The following is a 24,878-nucleotide window of genomic DNA, read 5'->3' as shown; positions in this document are numbered from 1 at the left end:
ACCGTATGTGGGGTATTATTATTTTTTTTTATATATATATATATATATATATATATATATATGCCTCAAGGGCTAGGTGGCGCTGTATTTATAACTGAATTTTGTCATAGAGATACCTTCACGCCTTGACTATAAATATACATGTCAAGTTTGGGATTTTTTGAAGCATGCACCGGGGAGTTATTAAGCATATCCTTCATTCACGATATTGCTTTTAATGTCCACAGAGGCTATCAAAAATAAATAAAAATATATATATGTTTGGATAAGTCTGATGCCAGTGAACATTTTGAGTGGTGGAAACTAAAAGAATATTCATAAATGACTTAGTTATCACACTTAGAATGAGTTTACATTTTTTGTACAAAATACCGTATGTGGGGTATTTTTTTTTTATGCCTCAAGGGCTAGGTGGCGCTGCATATATAACTGAATGTTGTCATAGAGATACTTTCAGGCCTTGATGATAAACATACATGTCAAGTTTGGGATTTTTTGGAGCATGTACCGGGGAGTTATTAAGCATATCCTTTTTCAGTGCGAAACACAAATTTTGATGCCCCGCCTTCATCATATAGTATTTCGAAAAGTCAAGATTTTTCCCCCTGTCGTTGGCTCAGGTCTTGACATGGTCCAGGTCAAGTCTGAAGTCAGTCGGATCAAACGTGTAGGAGAAGTGGGCAAAAGTATGCCCCCTGTAAATGTGCAAAAATCGTCAAAAATGGGACATTCAAAAATTCGTAGCTCACTTCCTGTTCATTTTAGCATATGGGTCCAAGTGACTTTTTTGTAGGTCTTGGGCTTCCTAATACACCTAAAAAATGTTGTAGCTCTTGCTTAAACGTACAACTGGGGCTGTTTCGTTAAAGATTTCTAGGGGGCGCTATTGAGTCATTTTTGTAAAAATAGCACAATCGACGATAAAAAATTGCTCATTTTGCCAGGCCAGCTGTGTGTGCCAAGTTTCGTGTGTTTCTGTGGCAGTTTAGGCCCTCAAAATTGGCGTTGTTTTCTTGGCGAACAGCGCTTAGCCACGCCCACAGCGATTCGCGAAAACTCACAAACTTCATGTTGTGACAGCATGAAGGCCGACACCCTCATCTGAGCAAATATGAGGTAGGTCCAGTTAACATGGTTGGAGAAAAACATTGAAGAAAAATCGTGAGAAAAAAAATTGCCAGTAGGTGGCGCTATCAGTAAGATGAAATCTAAGTTTGTAGATGTCTTTAGGGCTGGACTCTCATCAATTGTGTAAAATTTTGAGAAGATAGCATCATCTCGGTCAAGTTAATGCAGCTTTTGTTGTCACGAGAAATCTTCAGACTTTGCGGCACCGTAGCGGCCACGCCCTTTGGCGAAAAGTTACAATATTCGGTGTGGGGCATGATCAACATCTTAAGGCTTTTCTGACCAATTTTCAACTGGATCCCTTCAACGAGCTCAGCACAGTAGCTAAAAACGTAAAGTATGACAATTATTGTTACCACTAGGTGGCGCTACATGGATAACTGAATTTTATCATATAGATGTTTTCAGGCCGTGACTATTAAGTTGCCTGATAAGTTTGAGATTTTTTGGAGCTTGAACATGGGAGTTATTAAGCATTTGCTCTTTCTGGACAAATGAAATTTTAAAGGCAATATGTGATGCCCCGCCCCCGTCATATAGTATTTCGAAAAGGCAAGATTTTTTCCCCAGTTGTTCTCTCAGGTCTTGAGATGATAAATGCCAAGTTTGAAGTCAATTGGATGAAGAATGTTTGCAAAGGGGGAAAAAGCATGACCACAGTGAATGTGCCAAAATAGGCCAAAATTGGACATTAAAAAATTCATAGCTCATTTCCTGTACATTTTAGCTACATGGTCCGAATAGACTTTTTTGTGCATCTTGGGGTGCTACACGTGCCTGCCACTTTTCGTTGCTCTAGCTCAAACGTGCCGGGCTTGGTTTTTATTTTTATATGCTAGGGGGCGCTATAGAGTCGCGTTGTTATGACGACTTCATAATATCAAATTTTTCGCCGGGCCTGAGGAGTGTGCAAAGTTCGGTGAGTTTTCGTGAATATTTAGGTACCCAAAATCGCGATCGTTTGCGGAGAATAAAGAAGAAGAAGAATAATAATAACTAGAGCTGCGAGCAGCTATAAAGGGCCCTCGCAACCCGGGCCACGTTGGGGTATTTGCACGTCGGGGTACTGGCATGTTGGGGTACTGTCAAATAGGAAACCATCTAAATTTTAAACGTTTTTGCCATGCTTTGTGTTTGTAAAGTTTCATGGAAAGGCCAAAAATGATGCACAATTAACAAAATAAAATCAAAATGGATTGGCACATGGCTATATAGAATACTTTTTGAATATATTAGGCATGCCTGCCAATATTCACACATCTAGCTGAATCATATAATCGGAAAGACTTAATAAAAATGTCTAGAGGGCGCTATTGAAGCATTTATTGCAAATTTAATAAGAAATCTCTAAAATATTCATGCTTATGACAAGCCTGATGTGTGTGTAAAGTTTCATGAGTTTTTGCACATGTTTAGACCAAAAAAAAAAAAGCAGCATTTTACTTGGCAAACAATGCATCGCCATGACAACGGCGTGCGACAAAATAAATAACTTTCGATAACTTTGTATCTTAAACATCTTAAGATGAAGCACACCAAGTTTGAAGACAGTCGGATAAATTTTGTAGGAGGAGTTCGTTAAAATATGACCCCTAAAAAAGGCCACAAAAAATGGCTACAAATCCCAACGTAAATCAAAATGGCGGACTTCCTGTTTGGTTTAGCAGATGGTTCCAAGAGACTTTTTTGTACATCGTGGGCTCTTATGTATGCCTCTAAATTATCATAGCGCTAGGTGAAACGTACAACGGGGAATGCTTCGTTAAAGAGGAGTTTTTTACCTCAAAATGTGATGACCGGCCCCTACGGGACTTCCTGTTGGGTTTAGCACATGGCACCAAGAGACTTTTTTGTACATCGTGGGCTGTTAAATTTGTCTCCAAATTTTCGTAGCTCTAGCTGCTTCGTACAACTGGGAATGCTTCATTAAGAGGGAGTTTTTTCCTTTGCAAACTGTGCATGCCACGGCAACAGCGTGCGACGAAATAAAAAGCTTTCAATAACTTTTCATCTTCAACATTTTAAGATGAATCACACCAAGTTTGGAGATGATCGGATAAACTCTGTAGGAGGAGTTCGTTAAAATAAGACCCCTATGAAATGGCCCAAAAAATGGCAACACGTTCCAAAGTAAATCAAAATGGCGGACTTCCTGTTCGGTTTAGCATATGGTTCAAAAAGAGTTTTTTGTACCTTGAGGGCTGTTACATATGTCTTCAAATGTTGGTAACTCTAGGTGAAATGTACAGCCGGGAATGCTTCATTAAATAAGAATTTTGAAACACAAAATTTGATGCCTCGCCTCTGGCGGACTTCCTGTTAGGTTTAGCATATGGCACCAACAGGCTTTTTTGTAGATCATAGTCTGTTACATATGTGTACCAATTTTCATGGCTCTCAATTAAACGTACCACCGGCAATGCTTTGTTAAGTAAGAATTTTGAAACTGTAAATTTGATGCCCCGCCACCGTCATATAGTATGTCAAAAACTTTTGATTTTTTACCATGATGTTGTCCCAGGTGTTGAGATGGTACAGCCCAAGTTTGAAGTCAATCGGGTTAACCGTGTAGGAGAAGCGGGCAAAAGTATGACCCCTGTAAATGTGCAAAAATGGGCCAAAATTGGACATTCAAATACTCATACCTCACTTCCTGTCTATTTTAGGGTACACATATCAAAGAGGTTTTTGTTCATCTGGATGTGCTACAGGTGCCATACAATTTTCGTTGCCATAGGATAATCGTAGCGGGACAGGGATCCGTTAAACCTATGTAGGTGGCGCTACAGAGCCATTTTTCTGTTATCATGTATGGCGACTTTAAAATATCGAATTTTTCGCCAGACCCGATCTGCGTGTAAAGTTTGGTGAGTTTTCGTTCATGTTTAGTGCCTCAAAAATGTGGTTGTTTGCGGAAAAGAATAATAACAAAGAAAAAGAAGAAGAAGAAGAAGAATAATAATAAGAACTAGAGCTGCGAGCAGCTATAAAGGGCCCTCGCAACCCGTGCCACGTTGGGGTATTTGCACGTCGGGGTACTGGCACGTTAGGGTACTGTTTCATAAGAAACCGTCTAAATTGTAAATGTTTTGCCATGCTTTTTGTGTTTGTTCACATTGCTATGGAATGCTTTGTCGAGGTATTCGGCTGATAGGTATGCCTCCCAATATTCACACATCTAGCTGAATCATATAAAAAAAAAAAATCTTTGCAAACAATGCATCGCTACAGCAAAGGCGTGCCACGTTGGGGTACTTGCACGTCGGGGTACTGGCACGTTGGGGTACTGTCAAATAGGACAAGGACCATCTAAAATGTTTTTGACAAGCCTTGTGTGTGCAAAGTTTAATCAAAACGCAAAATATGGTGCGCAATTCCCAAAATAAATTCAAAATGGCGGACTTCCTTTTAGGTTTAGCATACGGCTACAGAATACTTTTTGTAGGTCTTAAGCTAATAGGTATGCCTCCCAGTTTTCACAAATCTAGGTCAAGTCATCTTTAGTTGTGTATCGCTTGAATCATACAATTGGAAATGCTCCATAAAAATGCATAGAGGGCGCTATTGAGCACAACGTTGGGTTACTTGCACGTCAGGGTACTGGCACGTTGGGGTACTGTTACATGGAACAAGGACCATTTAAAATGTTAGTTTTTTCCATGCCTTGTCTGTGCAAAGTTTAATGAAGAAGGCCAAAAATTATGTATAATTCCCAAAATAAAATCAAAATAGCGGACTTCCTCTTTGGTTTGGCAAATGGCTACATAATACTTTTTTGTAGGTCTAGCATAATCATACAATCGGAAATGCTTCATAAAAATGTCTAGAGGGCGCTATTTATTGCAAATTGCACAATAAATCTCTGAAAATTCATGTTCATGACAAGTCTGATGTGTTTGCAAAGTTTCATGAGTTTTCATGTGTATAAAAAAAAAAAAAGCAGCACTTGACAACTGTTACATGGAACAAGGACCATTTAAAATGTTAGTTTTTTCCATGCCTTGTCTGTGCAAAGTTGAATGAAAAAGGCAAAAATGATGTATAATTCCCAAAATAAAATCAAAATAGCGGACTTCCTCTTTGGTTTGGCAAATGGCTACATAATACTTTTTTGTAGGTCTAGCATAATCATACAATCGGAAATGCTTCATAAAAAGGTCTAGAGGGCGCTATTTATTGCAAATTGCACAATAAATCTCTGAAAATTCATGTTCATGACAAGTCTGATGTGTTTGCAAAGTTCCATGAGTTTTCATGTGTATAAAAAAAAAAAAAGCAGCACTTGACAAACAATGCATTGCTATGGCAACAGCGTGTTACAAAATAAAAAACTTTCGATTACTTTGCATCTTAAACATCTTAAGATGAAACACACCAAGTTTGAAGACAGTCGGATAAATTTTGTAGGAGGGGTTCGTTAAAATATAACCCCTGAAAGTTTTTCCTTGCCCGGTTGGAGGGTTAGATCAGGGGATGTCGCAACTTGTTTGTGGTTAAGTGCTACAGAAGTAAATGTGTCTTAACAACCTCATGATTGAATGTGTTTTCAATTCTCTAGGATGTGATTGAGTAGTAGATGTGTGTGAGTAGTAAAAATAGTGTGTCAAGTATAATGACATGAAATATAAGGAATACAAAAAACAAAACAAGAACCCTCTAAATTACACATTTTGTTCCAGGCTTTATGTGCGTGCATAGTTTGAGTATACACCTAGGTTTAGGCCAGGAGTGTTCAAACCTTTTGCAAAGATGGTAAGGTGAGAATGTGTGGGGCCTAATCAACCATTTAGTTTAGCCTGACATAATTTTTTTACATGCATATGTAAATATATATATGTGGACAAATGTGTACATATGTCTACAAATTTTTGTAGCTCGAGCTGCTTCGTCCAACTGGGAACGCTGCATTAAGAAGGATTTTTTTTTCCTTTGCCAACAGTGCATGCCACGACAACAGCGTGCGACGAAATAAAAAGCTTTCAATAACTTTTCATCGTCAACATCTTAAGATGAATCACACCAAGTTTGAAGATGATCGGATAAACTCTGTAGGAGGAGTTCGTTAAAATAAGACCCCTATGAAATGGCCAAAAAAATGGCAACATGTTCCAAAGTAAATCAAAATGGCAGACTTCCTGTTAGGTTTAGCATATGGTTCAAAAAGAGTTTTTTGTACCTCGAGGGCTGTTACATATGTCTTCAAATTTTGGTCACTCTAGGTGAAACGTACAGCCGGAAATGCTTCATTAAGTAAAAATTTTGAAATGCAAAATTTGATGCCCTGCCTCTGGCGGACTTCCTGTTAGGTTTAGCATATGGCACCAACAGGCTTTTTTGTAGATCATAGTCTGTTACATATGTGTACCAATTTTCGTAGCTCTAGATTAAACGTATAACCGGCAATACTTCAGATGAAACATGCCAAAGAATGAAGACAATCTGATAAGTTTTGTAGAAAATATGAGGCCTATAAAAGGCCCCCAAAAAATGGCTACAAATAGCAAAGTAAATCAAAATGCCGGACTTCCTGTTTGGCTTAGCATATGGTTCTAAAAGACTTTTTTGTACATCGTGGGCTCTTATGTATGCCTCCAAATTATCATAGCGCTAGGTGAAAGGTACAACCGGGAATGCTTCGTTAAAGAGGAGTTTTTTAGCTCAAAAAGTGATGCCCGGCCCTTGCGGGACTTCCTGTTGGGTTTAGCACAAAGCAGCAAGAGACTTTTTTTGTACATCGTGGGCTGTTACATATGTCTACAAATTTTCGTAGCTCTAGCTGCTTCGTACAACTGAGAATTCTTCATTAAGAAGAATTTTTTTCCTTTGCAAACAAGTGCATGCCACGACAACAGCGTGCAGCGAAATAAAAAGCTTTCAATAACTTTTCATCTTCAACATCTTAAGATGAATCACACCAAGTTTGAAGATGATCGGATAAACTCTGTAAGAGGAGTTCGTTAAAATAGGACCCCTATGAAATGGCCAAAAAAATGGGAACACGTTCCAAAGTAAATCAAAATGGTGGACTTTCTGTTAGGTTTAGCATATGGTTCAAAAAGAGTTTTTTGTACCTTGAGGGCTGTTACATATGTCTTTAAATTTTGGTAACTCTAGGTGAAACGTACAGCCGGGAATGCTTCATTAAGTAAGAATTTTGAAACTCCAAATTTGATGCCCCGCCTCTGGCGGACTTCCTGTTGGGTTTAGCATATGGCACCAACAGACTTTTTTGTAGGTCATAGTCTGTTACATATGTGTACCAATTTTCGTAGCTCTAGGTTAAACATACAACGGGCAATACTACGTTTAGTAAGAGTTTTGAAACTCTAAATTTGATGCCCCACCGCCGTCATATAGTATGTCGAAAACTTTAGATTTTTTACCATGGTGTTGTCCCAGGTCTTGAGATGGTACATCCCAAGTTTGAAGTCAATTGGATTAACCGTGTAGGAGAAGCAGGCAAAAGTATGACCCCTGTAAATGTGCAAAAATTGGCCAAAATTGGACATTTAAATACTCATATCTCACTTCCTGTCTATTTTAGGGTACACACATCAAAGAGGTTTTTGTTCATCTGGATGTGCTACAGGTGCCACACAATTTTCATAGCCGTCGGACAATCGTAGCGGGCCAGGGATCTGTTTAACCTATGTAGGTGGCGCTATGGAGCCATTTTTCTGTTATCACCTATGGCGACTTTAAAATATCAAATTTTTCGCCAGGCCTGACGTGTGTGTAAAGTTTGGTGAGTTTTCGTTCACGTTTAGTGTCTCAAAAATGTGATTGTTTGCGGAAAAGAATAATAACAAATAAAAAGAAGAAGAATAATAAGAATTCCTTGAAAAACAATAGGGACCTCGCAGCGGTCGCTGCTCGGGCCCTAATTCCTTCAGGAACAATAGGGACCTCGCAGCGGTCGCTGCTCGGGCCCTAATAATAATAATAATAATAATAATAATAATTTTTACAAAAACAATAGGGACCTCGCAGCGGTCGCTGCTCGGGCCCTAATAATAATAATAATAATAATAATAATAATTTGTACAAAAACAATAGGGACCTCGCAGCGGTCGCTGCTCGGGCCCTAATAATAATAATAATAATAATTTTTACAAAAACAATAGGGACCTCGCAGCGGTCGCTGCTCGGGCCCTAATAATAATAATAATAATAATAATAATAATAATAATAATAATAATTTTTACAAAAACAATAGGGACCTCGCAGCGGTCGCTGCTCGGGCCCTAATAATAATTCTTACAAAAACAAGAGGGACCTCGCAGCGGTCGCTGCTCGGGCCCTAACTAGAGCTGCGAGCAGCTATAAAGGGCCCTCGCAGCCCGGGCCACGTTGGGGTACTTGCACGTTGGGGAACTTGCACATTGGGGTATTGGCACATTGGAAGCAGAATTTCTTTGAAAATGGCATGATAAACATGTGGACTTTTTTTTTTTTTTGCCAGGTGTGATGAGTGTGTCAAGCTCAATGGGTTTTGGTGATTGTTAAGATCTGCAAAAATCAGCGTCTTTTTTTTTATTTTTAGGCAATGAGTTGCTCTGATTGGTATTTTTCGTAAAAGTATATATACACACATCATCGCTCGTACTCATTGCACAATGTTGCTTTTATTGTCCATAGAGGCGATAAAAAAAATAAATAAAACTAAATAAAAAATACGTATGTTTGGATCGGTCTGATAGCAGTGAACATATTGAGTGGTGGAAAGTAAAAGAATATTCATAAATGACTTAGTTATCACACTTACAATGAGTTTACAATTTTTGCAAAAATACCGTAAGTGAGGCATTTTTTTTATGCCTCAAGGACTAGGTGGCGCTGTATTTATAACTGAATTTTGTCATAGAGATACCTTCAGGCCTTGACTCTAAATATACATTTCAAATATGGGATTTTTTGGAGCATGTACCTGGGAGTTATTAAGCATAGCCTTCATTCACGATATTGCTTTTAATGTCCATAGAGGCTATCAAAAATACATAAAACTAAATAACAAAAATATGTATGTTTGGTTAGGTCTGATGCCAGTGAATATTTTGAGTGGTGGAAGGTAAAAGAATATTCCTAAATGACTTAGTTATCACACTTAGAATGAGTTTACATTTTTTGTACAAAATACCGTAAGTGGGGTATTTTTTTTTCATGCCTCAAGGGCTAGGTGGCGCTGCATATATAACTGCATGTTGTCATAGAGATACCTTCAGGCCTTGACGATAAACATACATGTCAAGTTTGGGATTTTTTGGAGCATGTATCGGGGAGTTATTAAGCATATCCTTTTTCAGTGCGAAACACAAATTTTGATGCCCCGCCCTCATCATATAGTATTTTCAAAAGTAAAGATTTTTCCGTCTGTTGTTGGCTCAGGTCTTGGCATCGTCCAGGTCAAGTCATAAGTCAGTCGGATAAAACGTGTAGGAGAAGTGGGCAAAAGTATGCCCTCTGAAAATGTGCAAAAATCGTAAAAAACGGGACATTCAAAAATTCGTAGCTCACTTCCTGTTCATTTTAGCAAATGGGTCCAAGAGACTTTTTTGTAGGTCTTTGGCTCCCTCATACACGTAAAAATTTTCGTAGATCTTGCTTAAACGTACAATCGGGGCTGCTTCGTTAAAAAATTCTAGGGGGCGCTATTGAGTCATTTTTGTAAAAATAGCACAATCAACAATAAAATATTGTTCATTTTACCAGGCCAGATGTGTGTGCCAAGTTTCATGAGTTTCTGCGCATGTTTAGACCCTCAAAACTGGCGTTGTTTTCTTGGCGAACAGTGCTTAGCCACGCCCACAGCGATTCGCGAAAACTCACAAACTTCGTGTTGTGACATCATGAAGGCCGAAACCCTCATCTGAGCAAATATGAGGTTGGTCCAGTTAACGTGTTTGGAGAAAAAATTTACAAGAAAATTCGTAAGAAAAAAAATTGCCACTAGGTGGCGCTATCAGTAAGATGAAATATAAGTTCGAAGATGTCTTTAGGGCTGGACTCTCATCAAATGTGTGAAATTTTGAGAAGATAGGATCATCTCGGTCAAGTTCATGCAGCTTTTATTGTCACGAAAAATCTTCAGACTTTGCGGCACCGTAGCGGCCACGCCCTTTGGCGAAAAGTTACAATATTCGGTGTTGGGCATGATCAACATCTTAAGGCTTTTCTGACCAACTTTCAACTGGATCCCTTCAACGAGCTCAGCGCAGTAGCTAAAAACGTAAAGTATGACATTTATTGTCACCACTAGGTGGCGCTATATGTATAACTGAATTTTATCATATAGATGTTTTCAGGCCGTGACTATTACGTTGCCTGAGAAGTTTGAGATTTTTTGGAGCTTGAACATGGGAGTTATTAAGCATTTGCTCTTTCTGGACAAATGAAATTTTAAAGACAATATTTGATGCCCCGCCCCCATCATATAGTATTTCGAAAAGGCAAGACTTTTTGCCCAGTTGTTCTCTCAGGTCTTGAGATGATAAATGCCAAGTTTGATGTGAATTGGATGAAAAATGTTTGCAGAGGGGGAAAAAGCATGACCACAGTGAATGTGCCAAAATAGGCCAAAATTGGACATAAAAAAATTCATAGCTCATTTCCTGTACATTTTAGCTACATGGTCCCAATAGACTTTTTTGTGCGTCTCGGGGTGCTACACGTGCCTGCCAATTTTCGTTGCTCTAGCTCAAACGTGCCAGGCTTGGTTTTTATTTTTCTACGCTAGGGGGCGCTATAGAGTCGCGTTGTTATGACGACTTCATAATATCTAATTTTTCGCCGGGCCTGAGGAGTGTGCAAAGTTTGGTGAGTTTTCGTGAATGTTTAGGTACTCAAAAATGCGATCGTTTACGGAGAATAATAATAATAATAATAATAATAATAATAATAATTCGAACGAAAAACAATAGGGACCTCGCAGCGGTCGCTGCTCGGGCCCTAATAATAATAATAATAATAATTTTTACAAAAACAATAGGGACCTCGCAGCGGTCGCTGCTCGGGCCCTAATAATAATAATAATAATAATAATAATAATAATAATAATAATTTTTACAAAAACAATAGGGACCTCGCAGCGGTCGCTGCTCGGGCCCTAATAATAATAATAATAATAATAATTTTTACAAAAACAATAGGGACCTCGCAGCGGTCGCTGCTCGGGCCCTAATAATAATAACTAGAGCTGCGAGCAGCTATAAAGGGCCCTCGCAGCCCGGGCCACGTTGGGGTCCTTGCACGTTGGGGTACTGGCACGTTGGGGTACTGGCATATTGGAAGCAAAATTTCTTTGAAAATGGCATAATAAACCTTTACATGTAGAATATTTTTTTGCCAGTGTGTGTGTCAAGCTCAACGGGTTTTGGTGATTGTTAAGACCTGCAAAAATCAGCGTCCTTTTTTATTTTTAGGCAATGAGTTGCCCTGATTGGTATTTTTTTGTAAAAGTGTATATACACATCATCGCTCGTTGGACTCATTGCACAATGTTACTTTTATTGTCCAAAGGGGCAATCAAAAATGAATAAAACAAAATGGAAACGTACATGCGTTTGGATCGGTGTGAAGCCAGTGAACAATTTGAGTGGTGGAAACTAAAAGAATATTCAGAAATGACTTAGTCATCACACTTAGAATGAGTTTAAATTTTTTTGTACAAAATACCGTATGTGGGGTTTTTTTTTATATAAGCCTCAAGGGCTAGGTGGCGCTGTATTTATAACTGAATGTTGTCATCGAGATACCTTCAGGCCTTGATTATAAGCATACATGTCAAGTGTGGGATTTTTTTTGGAGCATGTACCGTGGAGTTATTAAGCATATCCTTCATTCACGATATTGCTTTTAATGTCCACAGAGGCTATCAAAAATAAATACAAATATATATATGTTTGGATAAGTCTGATGCCAGTGAACATTTTGAGTGGTGGAAACTAAAAGAATATTCATAAATGACTTAGTTATCACACTTAGAATGAGTTTACATTTTTTGTACAAAATACCGTATGTGGGGTTTTTTTTTTTTTATGCCTCAAGGGCTAGGTGGCGCTGCATATATAACTGAATGTTGTCATAGAGATAGCTTCAGGCCTTGACGATTAACATACATGTCAAGTTTGGGATTTTTTGGAGCATGTACCGGGGAGTTATTAAGCATATCCTTTTTCAGTGCGAAACACAAATTTTGATGCCCCGACTTCATCATATAGTATTTCGAAAGGTCAAGATTTTTCCCCCTGTCGTTGGCTCAGGTCTTGACATGGTCCAGGTCAAGTCTTAACTCAGTCAGATGAAACGTGTAGGAGAAGTGGGCAAAAGTCTGCCCCCTGTGAATGTGCAAAAATTGTCAAAAATGGGACATTCAAAAATTCGTAGCTAACTTCCTGTTCATTTTAGCATATGGGTCCAAGAGACTTTTTTGTAGGTCTTGGGCTCCCTCATACACCTAAAAATATTCGTCGTTCTTGCTTAAACGTACAACCGGGGCTGCTTCGTTAAAAATTTCGAGGGGGCGCTATTGAGTCATTTTTGTAAAAATAGCACAATCAACAATAAAATATTGCTCATTTTACCAGGCCAGATGTGTGTGCCAAGTTTCAGGAGTTTCTGTGCATGTTTAGACCCTCAAAACTGGCGTTGTTTTCTTGGCGAACAGCGCTTAGCCACACCCACAGCAATTCGCGAAAACTCACAAACTTCGTGTTGTAACATCATGAAGGCCGAAACCCTCATCTGAGCAAATATGAGGTAGGTCCAGTTAACGTGTTTGGAGAAAAACGTAGAAGAAAATTCGTAAGAAAAAAAATTGCCACTAGGTGGCGCTATCAGTTAGATGAATTGTAAGTTAGTAGATGTCTTTAGAGCTGGACTCTCATCAAATGTGTGAAATTTTGAGAAGATAGGATCATCTCGGTCAAGTTAATGCAGCTTTTATTGTCACGAAAAATCTTCAGACTTTGCGTCACCGTAGCGGCCACGCCCTTTGGCAAAAAGTTACAATATTCGGTGTGGGGCATCATCAACATCTTAAGGCTTTTCTGACCAATTTTCAACTGGATCCCTTCAACGAGCTCAGCACAGTAGCTAAAAACGTAAAGTATGACATTTATTGTAACCACTAGGTGGCGCTATATGTATAACTGAATTTTGTCATATAGATGTTTTCAGGCCGTGACTATTACGTTGCCTGAGAAGTTTGAGATTTTTTGGAGCTTGTACATGGAATTATTCAGCATTTGCTCTTTCTGGACAACCCCTGATCTATCTATCTATCTATCTATCTTAGATATTTCAACAGCATTAACATTTTTCGTCACGTATCGCATGTATATATTTGTTTTGCATATAGATGTGTATGTTTAAAACATTTGTACAATAAAGATTGATAAAAAACAAAAAAAAAAAAAACACTTTGACATCCAAATATGGTCCTATTCCTGTCGGCCATTGTGGCATCTGGTGATGCCACAATGGCGGCTGCGGCTCGTCCGTTGGGCCACTGATCTGTATGTAATACTGGATAGCTGACAGCTCTGTGGCTTCAACGGCTTGCACCGGTGTGAAAGGTTTATCGGCTATCCAGTATTATATGCAGTTCAGTATATTGAGCCGTGTCACAATGGCGGACTAGCCGCCATTGTGGCATCTCCCTGGCACCCTTCCAAATATGGACCGGTCCACGGAAGTGATTGCTAATGACGGAGTGCGAATACCTTAATTCAACTTAATTTCCAGAGCACTTATTTAAATAATAATAATTAAAAAAAAAAAAAAAACGTCAAAAATAAGCAAGTGAAGTGTTTAGCAAAGTGACTAAACAAAACAAACACACACAAAAAGCCTCGTAATCCATTTATAAATGTATACAATGAGTAATGGCAGCGGCACCAAGTCAAATGGAGTTGCGACATGTCCCGAGGGAAAGAGGAAAGGCAGCGGCAGCCACCGTCAGCGGAAGTGACGTACGTGATGCCGCGACATACGCGGAAGTGAAGTCGCTGGTGCCGCGGCATAAGCGGAAGTGACGTCACCGATGCCATGACAGCTGCCGCTGCCGCTAAATGCGCTAGCCCTTTCTCACTGCGCGCGAGCCAAAAAGAATAACTCCCGTGACGATCCAATGCATGGTTCAAACGACAGAGGTATGTCCCACAGCCAACACACCAGCTATGCTAAAAGCACACTGCAAGTATCTCATTTCTCAGTTTGTGGCTCCCTGTCAATGTCTACAACTAGCATGAGCAGCAGATAGGAGAACTGAGACGTGCCCGCGATTACGTCATTAAACTCAAAATGAACGACAGCCCAAAAAACTAAATATAAACAGTAGTGATTCTGTGGTCATCATCGTGTCTCAGATTAAAAAAACAAAAAAGATGTCATACATTAACCAAAAATGAATGTGATGGCAAAAGAAAAACAAAAATTGTTAAAAACAAAAATTGAACTGAAATGAACTTTTGGAAATATTTTTTCATATATTAAGTGGTTAAAATGTGTTTGATAGATTTATTGTTCCATAAGGTGGCTTCATATTTCTTTTGGCTGGACGGTAGGTTTATTTCATGTTTCTGAAATACTTCACAATGTGCACATATTCTGTTTAATTGTGTTGGTGTCTGTCTAAAGGTTAAATATTTATATTTAACATTAAATTATCAACCTTTTGTTTTCCTGATCCTTATTTTGAAGAGAAAAAAAAACCCATTTATAACTGTCAATAACTACTAATAAATATTTTAACTGATACATTTTTCAGTCATATCGCCAAGCCCTTTGTTGCGGTATATTTAAATAATTGATTCAAAATATAAAAATATAGAAGACATATTTGTTGTTGTTCTTTTTTAACACATTTGTAGATACTGTAAAAATTTGTGGTGTTTTAAGATTAATGTTTACAAGCAACAAATGACACTATAAGTTTTGAATATTGAAATGAATCGTATTGAATCGAAAATTGTATCGTTCCCAAACTTAATCGAACCGTATCGAACCGTTCTTTTCTGAAAGATAATCGTTTTTCAATCGAATCGCAACCTGTGTATCGAGATACATATCGAATCGGCCTCATTTAAGAGATTCCCACCCCTAGTTTTCAGCATGCACGAGTCGACTCAAGTGTACACACTGGAATAGCAGAACAAACAATAGAGGAATTAAGTGGACTTTCATTTTCAACCTGGATAGATTTTTATTTTTTGTTTTATAAAAAGTATTTACGTTCCAAGAGGTCAAGAGAGACTGCATATTTTGTTTTTCATAAAAAAAAAACCCTTTATTTTCATGTTAAAAATGCACTTTCAATAAAGTATTTGGAAATCCGTTTCTATCGCATTATTTTTATGTTGAGATGGTGTTATCGGCAGCTGCTGAAAGTAACTAAAAAAGTAACTTTTAATCTAACTTAGTTACTTTTAAAATCAAGTAATCAGTAACGCAATTTAGTTACTTTTAAAACCAAGTAATCAGTAAAGTAACTAAGTTACTTTTTCAAGGTAACTGTGGCAACACTGCGCGTCAGCCACTGTGTTCGGGGAGGTGGGACAAAAAAAAAAAAAGAGGCACGGACAGGGACGTTTGCGTGAATGGAGCACGCATGGGACAAGTGTGATGTGAGCGCATTGCTTGTTTTCCCTGCTCCTTAGGAGTGTTTAAAATAGGTGGAGGTGTTTGGGTGTTGGGGGTCGGGCTGTGTTCGGGGGCCGGGGGGTGGCGGGGCCTGGGTCGTGGCGGGTGGCGGGTTTGGGTGGGGTGCGGGGGGGTCGTGGCGGTGGCGGGGGCTGGGGACCGGTGGGGCGTCCTGCGGCCTTGGGCTCGGGGGTGTGGGCCGGAGCTGGGGCGGGGGTGTTCCGGGCGTCTGGGTCGCCTCGCTGACCGGTGTACGCTCGGGTGGCGTGGGGGTGGCGTTGGTGCTGCCGCGGCCTGGGGGATTCCGGGGGGGGCGGTTCTCGCTTTGCTGGGCCGCGGTTGACGGCTTCTTTCTTTGGTGGCGGTCCTTATACATGCCAGATCCATCGCACCAGCATCTACTGAAACTCAAACAGAATTAGCCTCTCCCTCCCACAGCCCGTTGAATCAGTGGGTGCTGGTGTCTGTGGATCTCACTTTGCTTTATCTATCCTTCCCTCCTTCCTCTCTTTAGTTTTTCCTCTGGTCACTTGAGATCTCCTCAATTTAGAAGATTTGTACGTCAAAGGACGCAAATGGAGGCAAATGACGACCGCCCACCCCTATCATTGGCTAGTTTTAGCTGTCAATCAAAGCCTAACCTTAAAGGAAGTATATGGTTGGTTGGCAAGTCATACTTTCCTTGAAGCCGAAGCAGCGCAAGTTGACGTGACTGACTGGAAAAACAGATTGGTGAGGCCTCTCAAAACAGGGTCCTCCAACCCAGGGCGGGCACAGCTGACTGCCAGGGCGGGCCCGCCCACGCCGCTGGGTCCGGATTGTGGACCCAAATGCGAGGAAGCAGGGTGAGGAGGCAGATAAGTCCAAACAGGATTTTACTTAACAAAAACAAAAGCAAACTCCAAGAAGCAAGCGATGCAAGATGTTGGGGGAACATTGGGGGCGGGGGTAGCTTGACAGGGAGGAAACAACAATGGATCATCTAGGAAAGACAAGACAAGAGACTAAAAGTCAAGAGTCCACACAAAAGTTGTTTAATTGTAGAAGAACACACTGTGATACGGTTCAACAAACCCACCCACACACACACACACACACGCAGGTACACCCCAACAACAGCAACAACAACTTATGTTGCAGGATAAAATTACTTATCACATTGCAGTACAATGTGAGTTTAATTATGTTTTTTAATGCCAAACTTGATAATGTTGATGACTGTCACCAAGTTCTAATAAGCAATGCACTTTAAACATGATCCTTTAACTCATTTGCTCCCAATAACGTGTAAATACGTTTTTTTTTATGTTGTAAGTGTCCCAAAGACGTATTTATACTTTTTTTTTTATGCAGGCTTTGATGCAGCCTCTCAACTGCAAAGAACGGTTGCAGGAACAACCGGCCGTCACAAATGGCCAGCTGGTGGCAGCAGAGCAAAGGAGATCAACCAGGGCCGTCTAGAAAAAAAGCTTATTTACTTACAATTTTAAATAGATTTGTGAAAACTGATGAAACTTAGCTCTCTTCTAATGCTAATTGCTGCAAAACGGAAACAGATACTTTTTTTTCCTGATGAAAGAAGAGACTTTAATTTTTCTTTTGGTAGGTTTCATGCTTTTATAGCAATTGAACACAATATTCTGTGGGCCTTGCAAAATGAGTCAAAATTCAGTAAAACAGCCGGGAGCGAACAGGAATGCTTCTGTGAAAATGGCTGGGAGTGAATGAGTTAAGATTGATATTTTGCTTAGTTTTCACTAAAGCCATATATCGTTCTTGTATCATGATCAGTCTTGCAGTTGAGGCAAGTGAAATGAAATAACACAAAATAAAATCAAGAAATATAAGTAGATAGGTATACAAATAAATACAACTCAACTCAACTTTATTTATAAAGCGCTTTAAGAACAGGCGTTGCTGTATACAAAGTGCTGTACATAAACATCAGTTAATACATTATACATCAGTGAACAAATAAGTAGTGAATAAAGAGATAAATAAATACATACATAAGTAGACTAAACTAAACGTCAAACTCATCCACACCACAAAACACCAAGAACAAGTCTCATGTTGCTCCAAAAGCCAAAGAATACAGATGTGTTATATTAATACATTAATAAGAAATAGGGAAGTGAATACTTATAAGTAAATAAATACCAATAAATAAATTGCAGCATGCGGACGCCATAAAACACTGAAAACGATGCAAAGTCTCATGCTGAGTCAAAGACCAATGAATAAAGATCCATCCATCCATCCATCCATTTTCTTGACCGCTTATTCCTCACAAGGGTCGCGGGGGGTGCTGGCGCCTATCTCAGCTTGCTCTGGGCAGTAGGCGGGGGACAACCTGGACTGGTTGCCAGCCAATCACAGGGCACACAGAGACGAACAACCATCCACACTCACAAGCACACCTAGCGACAATTCGGAGCGCCCAATTAACCTGCCATGCATGTCTTTTGGAATATGGGAGGAGACCGGAGTACCCGGAGAAGACCCACGCAGGCACGGGGAGAACATGCAAACTCCACCCAGGAATGGCCGAAGCCTGGACTCGAACCGGAGTCCTCAGAACTGGGAGGCGACATGCTAACCAGTCATCCACCATGCCGCCATGAATAAAGATGTCTGACAAAAACCAAGATATATGAAATTATGTCCGTATCGTACCTCCTTAAATCCAATCAGCGAAGGTAGGCAACTGCTCGCCACTTACAGATAAGAGGGGTTGGGTCACAGAGTCATTTCTTCGGACATATAGTTACCTACAGAAATGGCGTTCAGCTTTGTGGCGAATGAACTTTTGAGTTGAATAAATTCACACACAACTACACCATTGTTTTTCGTTTGCCTTTTAGTTCATGATTAACTGCTGCTTTTAAGTAACAAAAAAATATTTCTGAGCACTTTTGGTGTTGTCATGTCAAGTTTTAAATTAATTTTGTTGAACTTTAATGGGGCGGCACGGTAGTCGAGTGGTTAGCACGTCCGCTTCCCAGTTCTGAGGTCTCCGGTTCGAGTCCAGGCTCGGACCTTCCTGGGTGGAGTTTGCATGTTCTCCCCGTGCCCGCGTGGGTCTTCTCCGGGTACTCCGGTCTCCTCCCACATTCCAAAGACATGCATGACAGGTTAATTGGGCGTTCCGAATTGTCCCTAGGTGTGCTTGTGAGTGTGGATGGTTGTTCGTCTCTGTGTGCCCTGCGATTGCCTGGCAACCAGTCCAGGGTGTCCCCTGCCTACTGCCCAGAGCCAGCTGAGATAGGCGCCAGCAGCCCCCGCGACCCTTGTGAGGAATAAGCGGTCAAGAAAATGGATGGATGGATGAACTTTAATAGTTTCCATTGTCATTATTCATTAAAAATATTTGAAATCAAGCCAAGTTTTTTTAGTCCCTAGCTGTTTCTCCTGTCTCTAAATAAAGCAGAACCTCCAAATACTGTAGAGGCATATTAGAAACATTAATAGCGTCACCCAGATAGCAAAAGATGTTGATTCAATGTTGATTTAACATTGGTTCAACATTGATCCAACACCCTTTGTTATTTGGGTCACGGTTGAAAATGAAGGAAAACATAACATTGACCCACCGCTGTTCCAATATTAATAATAATCAAAATAACTTGTGGATTTTTTAAGGATTTTAATGTTGAAACAATATTAATCAATGGTGTAAGAGTGATGACAACTCAACGTCGTGTCAACATTGATTCAACGACATAAGATCGACAGCGGACTGTTGATTCAACATCTTTTCAACATCGGCCTGCTATCTGGGGTTTATCTGCATTGCCGGCAGGAAGCTGGATTTATTCATTTATTTATCTACTTTTACTTGCCCTCTGCCAAGGCTGCCCTTTTTCCACGAAGTCTGGTCATTAGATTCATGGACAGATTATTTGCGGTGCAATTCACTAATTGACAATTGACTAATTGACTGTTGGCTCAGGGCGGCACGGTGGTCTAGTGGTTAGCACGTCCTCCTCCCAGTTTTTTTTTTTTTTTTTTTTTGAGCTCAGAATTGTTCATTCGGTAGTCTTACCGATTCAATGTCTTATCATCATTGCTCTTTTTTTTGTGTGTGTGTGTGTGTATGTGTGCGTGCGTTTGCGTGCGCGTGCGTGCGTTTGTGTTCGTGTGCTGCACCCGAGCGGACACCGGTCGGCGAGCCGATCCAGATGCCCGGAACACCCCCGCCCCAGCCCCGGCCCACACCCCCGAGCCCAAGGCCGCAGAACGAGGCCCGGCAGGCCCCCACAGCGCCCCACCGGTCCCCAGCCCCCCCCCCCCCCCCCCCCCAACAAACCACCCAAACCTGCCACCCGCCATGACCAAGGCCCCGCCACCCCCCGGCCCCCAAACCCCCGAACACACCCCGACCCCCAACAACCCATACCTCCACCCCCCCTCCCCCCCAAACAAGCCCCCCCCCCCCCAACCACCACCCCCAACCCCGCCAACAACCACCACCCCCCGGAACCCCGCCCCCCGCGAGCACCCCCCACCCCACCCCTGGAAACCGGCACCGGGCAACAGCGCAGAGAGGGAAGACGTGCCCACGCCACCTCCAGCCGTGTGGAAGGAACACAGCGGCGGGAGGGGGGAAGCAGAGGAGGAAGCACCGGGGGAGGGGCGGAACACCAGAACACCGAGCCCGGTCGTCGCGCCAGCGTACTAGTGACACCTAACCCTGTTACTGAGTCCGCCAGCTCGCCGACTGGCGAGCTCTACCCTTACACCGTGAATGTGGCCCCACCCAGTGTATATACAAGTGTGTGCGTGTGGTGCATTAAAATTGGGAGCAGGTGAGTCGGAGCAGAGGGAAAAAAAAATTTCCCCTACTCCGATCCACCCGCACCCCAAAAAAAATGAATATGTATATGTGTGGTGCATTAAAAAAGGAAATGGAGGGACAAAGTGATGGGGCAGGGACACAGATGGGGGGACCACAGCGCTGCCAGGCACTGCAGTCTATCCCCCCTGATGGCTCCCTACCCCAGCTCACCCCTCCCCTTGGACATGAAGTGCATTAAAATTGGAGGGGAGTTGAAGGGTGAAGACGGTGTTTCCACCCTTCCCCACCCCACCAAGAATTTACAAAGTGTATAGTGCAAAACTAGTGAAGTGAGTAAGAGGAACGACCAGCGGGGCCTCCCCCAACCCGGCTGGTGTAGGTGGCACACCCGCCCCCAGCCCCATAATTAAATAAGTAGGCTAAACTAAACGTCAAACTCATCCACACCACAAAACACCAAGAACAAGTCTCATGTTGCTCCAAAAGCTAAAGAATACAGATGTGTTTTAAGACGTCTTTTAAAAGATTCCAAAGACATGAATGGCAGGTTAATCGGGTGCTCCGAATTGTCCCTAGGTGTGCTTGTGCGGGGATGGTTGTTCGTCTCTGTGTGCCCTGCAATTGGCTGGCAACCAGTCCAGGGTGTCCCCCGCCTACTGCCCAGAGCCAGCTGGGATAGGCGCCAGCACCCCCCGCGACCCTTGTGAGGAATAAGCGGTCAAGAAAAGGGAGGGAGGGAGGGAGGGATGGATGGATGGATGGATGGACTGTTGGCTCAGTGTACATCTCTGTTTTTGGCATAGAATATGGATGTCAGCTTCTTGAAGCCAAGATCTTCCACTCTTGCTGGAGCGGTACACAGCTCAGTGTGAAGCGGATGGGCTGAGAATCAATACTTCCAAATCTGAAATCAGTCAGAAAAGGGTGGTGTGCCCTCACCGGGAATGAGATCCTTACTTAAGTGGAAGAGATCAAGTGTCTTATGGTACAAGGAAAAATGTAGAGGTAGATCCAAATAGGGATCTCTGCAATGTCTGTGGTGATGCCGACTTTGTATTGGACTGTTATGATGAAGAGGGGGCTGAGCGAAATGACGTAGCTCTCAATTTATTGGGATGAACACTTCTAAAATGTTGTCACTTCCACTACATGCCTTCCAATGATGAAACAGAGTAGATACTGTGGTAGGTATTGACTAATTATTAGTCAATATAAAATATTCCCACCCATCATCTATAGTCATCTGCGGGCAGTGACCAAAAGAACAAGGTTTTCATATGTTTTAGAGATAAGGTCAATGCTTGGTCATTCAGCACAGGCTGAGAGTAGAGCTGTTGCTTATCCACATTGAGACAAGCCAGATGAGGTCGTTTGGGCATCCGCCGCTCATACCACTTGGACAACTCTGGTGAAGGTACAGGCATGCCTCACCAGGAGGAGGCCCAAGAAATGCTCAAGAGTATATCTCCTGGCTGGCTTGAGAATGCCAAGGGAGATCACTCGAAGAATAAGACAAAGTGGCTGGGGAGAGGACTTCCCTGTTTAAACTGTTGCCACTGTGACTTGACCCCAAATAAACAGAACAGGATGGATGGATGGATGGATGGATGAATGGATAAAAATGTTGCTACTTTTTACAGCTTGTCAACCTTCTTTTCTGTGTTTCATTTTCAGGTGAATTCCTTAACTATGATATTATGCTTGGAGTGAACCAGGGTGAAGGTCTTAAATTTGTGGAGCTGATCGTGGACAATGAAAATGGTGTTCAGGCCAATGACTTTGACTACGCTGTGTCTAGCTTTGTGGATGATCTCTATGGCTATCCAGAGGGTAAAGACATTCTCAGAGAGACCATCAAATTCATGTACACAGATTGGGCTGATAGGCACAACCCAGAGACTCGGAGGAAGACCTTGCTAGCCCTATTCACTGATCATCAGTGGGTGGCACCTGCTGTTGCCACAGCTGACCTGCACTCTAGCTTTGGGTCTCCGACTTACTTCTATGCATTCTATCACCACTGTCAAACAGAACAGGTGGGTCTCACAGGTGCATCTTTGTATCTTTTCCGACTATTAATTTTTGCCTTGACAGTTGATTTGTAAATAGCTGATGAGGGGCATTTCAAGATCTTGGTGTTGGAAATATCTTGGAGTTGGAACTATTAAATTTTTTACAAACCCCAATTTCATTTGTTTTAGAGAGAGAGAGAGAGAGAGAGAGAGAGAGAGAGAGAGAGAGAGAGAGAGAGAGAGAGAGACTTGTAGAGTATCATGTAGATCTTAATTAAAGCTCACTTTTCATATAAATTTCATCATTGTTGAAACTGTTTGCAGTGGCTTGGTTTGAGGCACATTACTAAGGAAAGAATGAGAACGATGCCATCAAAAATAATCTCCAGACATATAATTACATAACATACATTACATAACTTAATAAATGATTACTTAATTCAAAAATTATGAAATACTTGGTTAATATATATTGAGTCACTGGACTGTTCATTTTGGCATGTATATTATATTGTTTCTTAACAACATATTGAAATTTGTTCCAGAGCATCCCACAAGCTTATAATGTTGTCAAACCATTTACAAACGCCAACTACAATGAAGTTGGCATGTTTTGTAAAACGCAAACAAAATAGCATGTTTTGCAAATCATTTTCAGCCTGAATGAATATAATTGAATATTTAATGTTCAAAATGATGAACATTGTTTTTTCTTGCAAATATTTTCTCATTTTGAATTTTACGTTTGCCACACATTCCAAAAAAGCTGACACAGGGCCAACAAAAGATTGAGAATGTTGAACAATCCTAAAAAAAAAAAGAAAAAAAAATACAATAAACACGTTTATGGAACATCACACAGGTGAGTGAGGTTAGTTATTAAAAATAGGTGAGTGTAATGATTATCATCATTGTATAAAAGACTCCTCCGAGACCTGTTATTGTCTTCCAAGTGTAATTAACAGGGGTAAAAATAAAATAGTAAAAAAAGTAAAAAACCTTTTACATGGTTCTCAAATAAGCACCAGAGGTTGTTGTTTGGTGCTTATTTTTTCCCTCCGGTGCTCATATTTTTCCCCCCAATACAGCGACCTCATAGATCAGGGGTGCCCAAACTTTTTCCTGTGAGGGCCACATAACGTTTCACTTCTCTGATGGGGGGTCAGTTTGTAACAGAAAAAAAGTGTGACGATTGCAGGGGTGCCTAAAAGTAAACATTTATTGTTTCCTAGAAAGCCATATATTACCAAATATTAACACTTTCCAGGATCTTCAGAGAAAAAAAAAAAAGTCCATGGAACATTAGCTTTTTGTTGTGCCATGCACAATCTTAACAGGTAAAAGTCAAAGCAGAATTTTTCTTAATTAAATGACGAATATGTGCAGTCTGAAACTTTTTGGTTCCATTTGGCTTGTAGGCGCCAAACTCTCTCATCAACTTCCCTATGAAAATCACAAAGCAAGCAGGCTAAGAAACCAAACTTGTTATGTTTCAACAAAGCTGGATCCCAAAAATGCAGACAACAATAAGGATAACAAGTTTTAATTTTAAAAAATACACAATACAAAAAGTAAAATGAAAGGAGCTTGTAACAAGCAAGATATAAGATAACAAAAAGCACACGTCAGACGCAGAAAAACTAATCAACACTAAGAGTTTGCTCCAGAAAACGGTAGCAAGTACAAAGTTCAAATGAGGAAGTCAAAACTTACAAAAATCCAGGCGAGCAAAGAAAGAACAGCTAATCGGAGACAAGATCTATACGTGGGCTATGGCAAAGAGCAGGGAAATAATCCGACGAGAGAGTCATGCCCAAACTGCTACTTACTCATTAACTGCCAGGCCTTTTAGAAAATTTCTAAGTTTTCAATACCCATGTGATATTACGTTCAATAATTATATATAAACCGAATCTACCAAATGACAGAATAGACTCCCGACATTTTGTCCACGGGTTTAAGCAGTGACATGTGAAAAACGGGATGTACCTTCAGGGTCGGGAGGAGCTCAAGCTTCACGGATATGGGGTTGACCAGCGACAGGATCTTGAAGGGACCGATGAACCGAGGGTCCATCTTCTTGGAGCCCCCAGCCAGACGCAAGTCTCTTGTGGACAGCCACACCTCCTGTCCGGGCTGATAGTCAGGTGTGGGTAGCCTTCGTCAATTAGCGATAGCTCTGTTGCATGCAGAGGTGCATGATAAGGCTGCCATGGTCTCTTGCCAAATCTTGTGTGCCCTGCGCAGATGGTGCTCGATGGAGGGTATGGTTATCTCCCTTTCTTAAGTGGGGAACAACGGGG

At 41.1% G+C, this 24,878-nt stretch overlaps 1 protein-coding gene across 7 annotated transcripts in view; it reads left to right on the top strand.

The window, feature by feature from the left end:
- The window catches only part of nlgn1 (neuroligin 1), a 553,113-nt gene that overhangs the window by 349,314 nt on the left and 178,921 nt on the right, over positions 1–24,878 (top strand). For all 7 annotated transcript variants that reach the window (XR_013285243.1, XM_077533451.1, XM_077533449.1 and 4 more), the window contains one exon: positions 22,238–22,599. Coding sequence is in view for 6 of the 7 variants with exons in the window: in XM_077533451.1 (XP_077389577.1) it covers positions 22,238–22,599 (362 nt within the window). In the remaining variant the exon portion in view is untranslated. The remainder of the gene's footprint in view (positions 1–22,237; positions 22,600–24,878) is intronic.

The sequence above is a fragment of the Festucalex cinctus genome, chromosome 10 (genome assembly GCF_051991245.1).
Source record: "Festucalex cinctus isolate MCC-2025b chromosome 10, RoL_Fcin_1.0, whole genome shotgun sequence".
NCBI lineage: Eukaryota > Metazoa > Chordata > Actinopteri > Syngnathiformes > Syngnathidae > Festucalex > Festucalex cinctus.
Note: the sequence above shows the minus strand (reverse complement) of the source record. Positions and strands in the feature narration are given on the sequence as shown.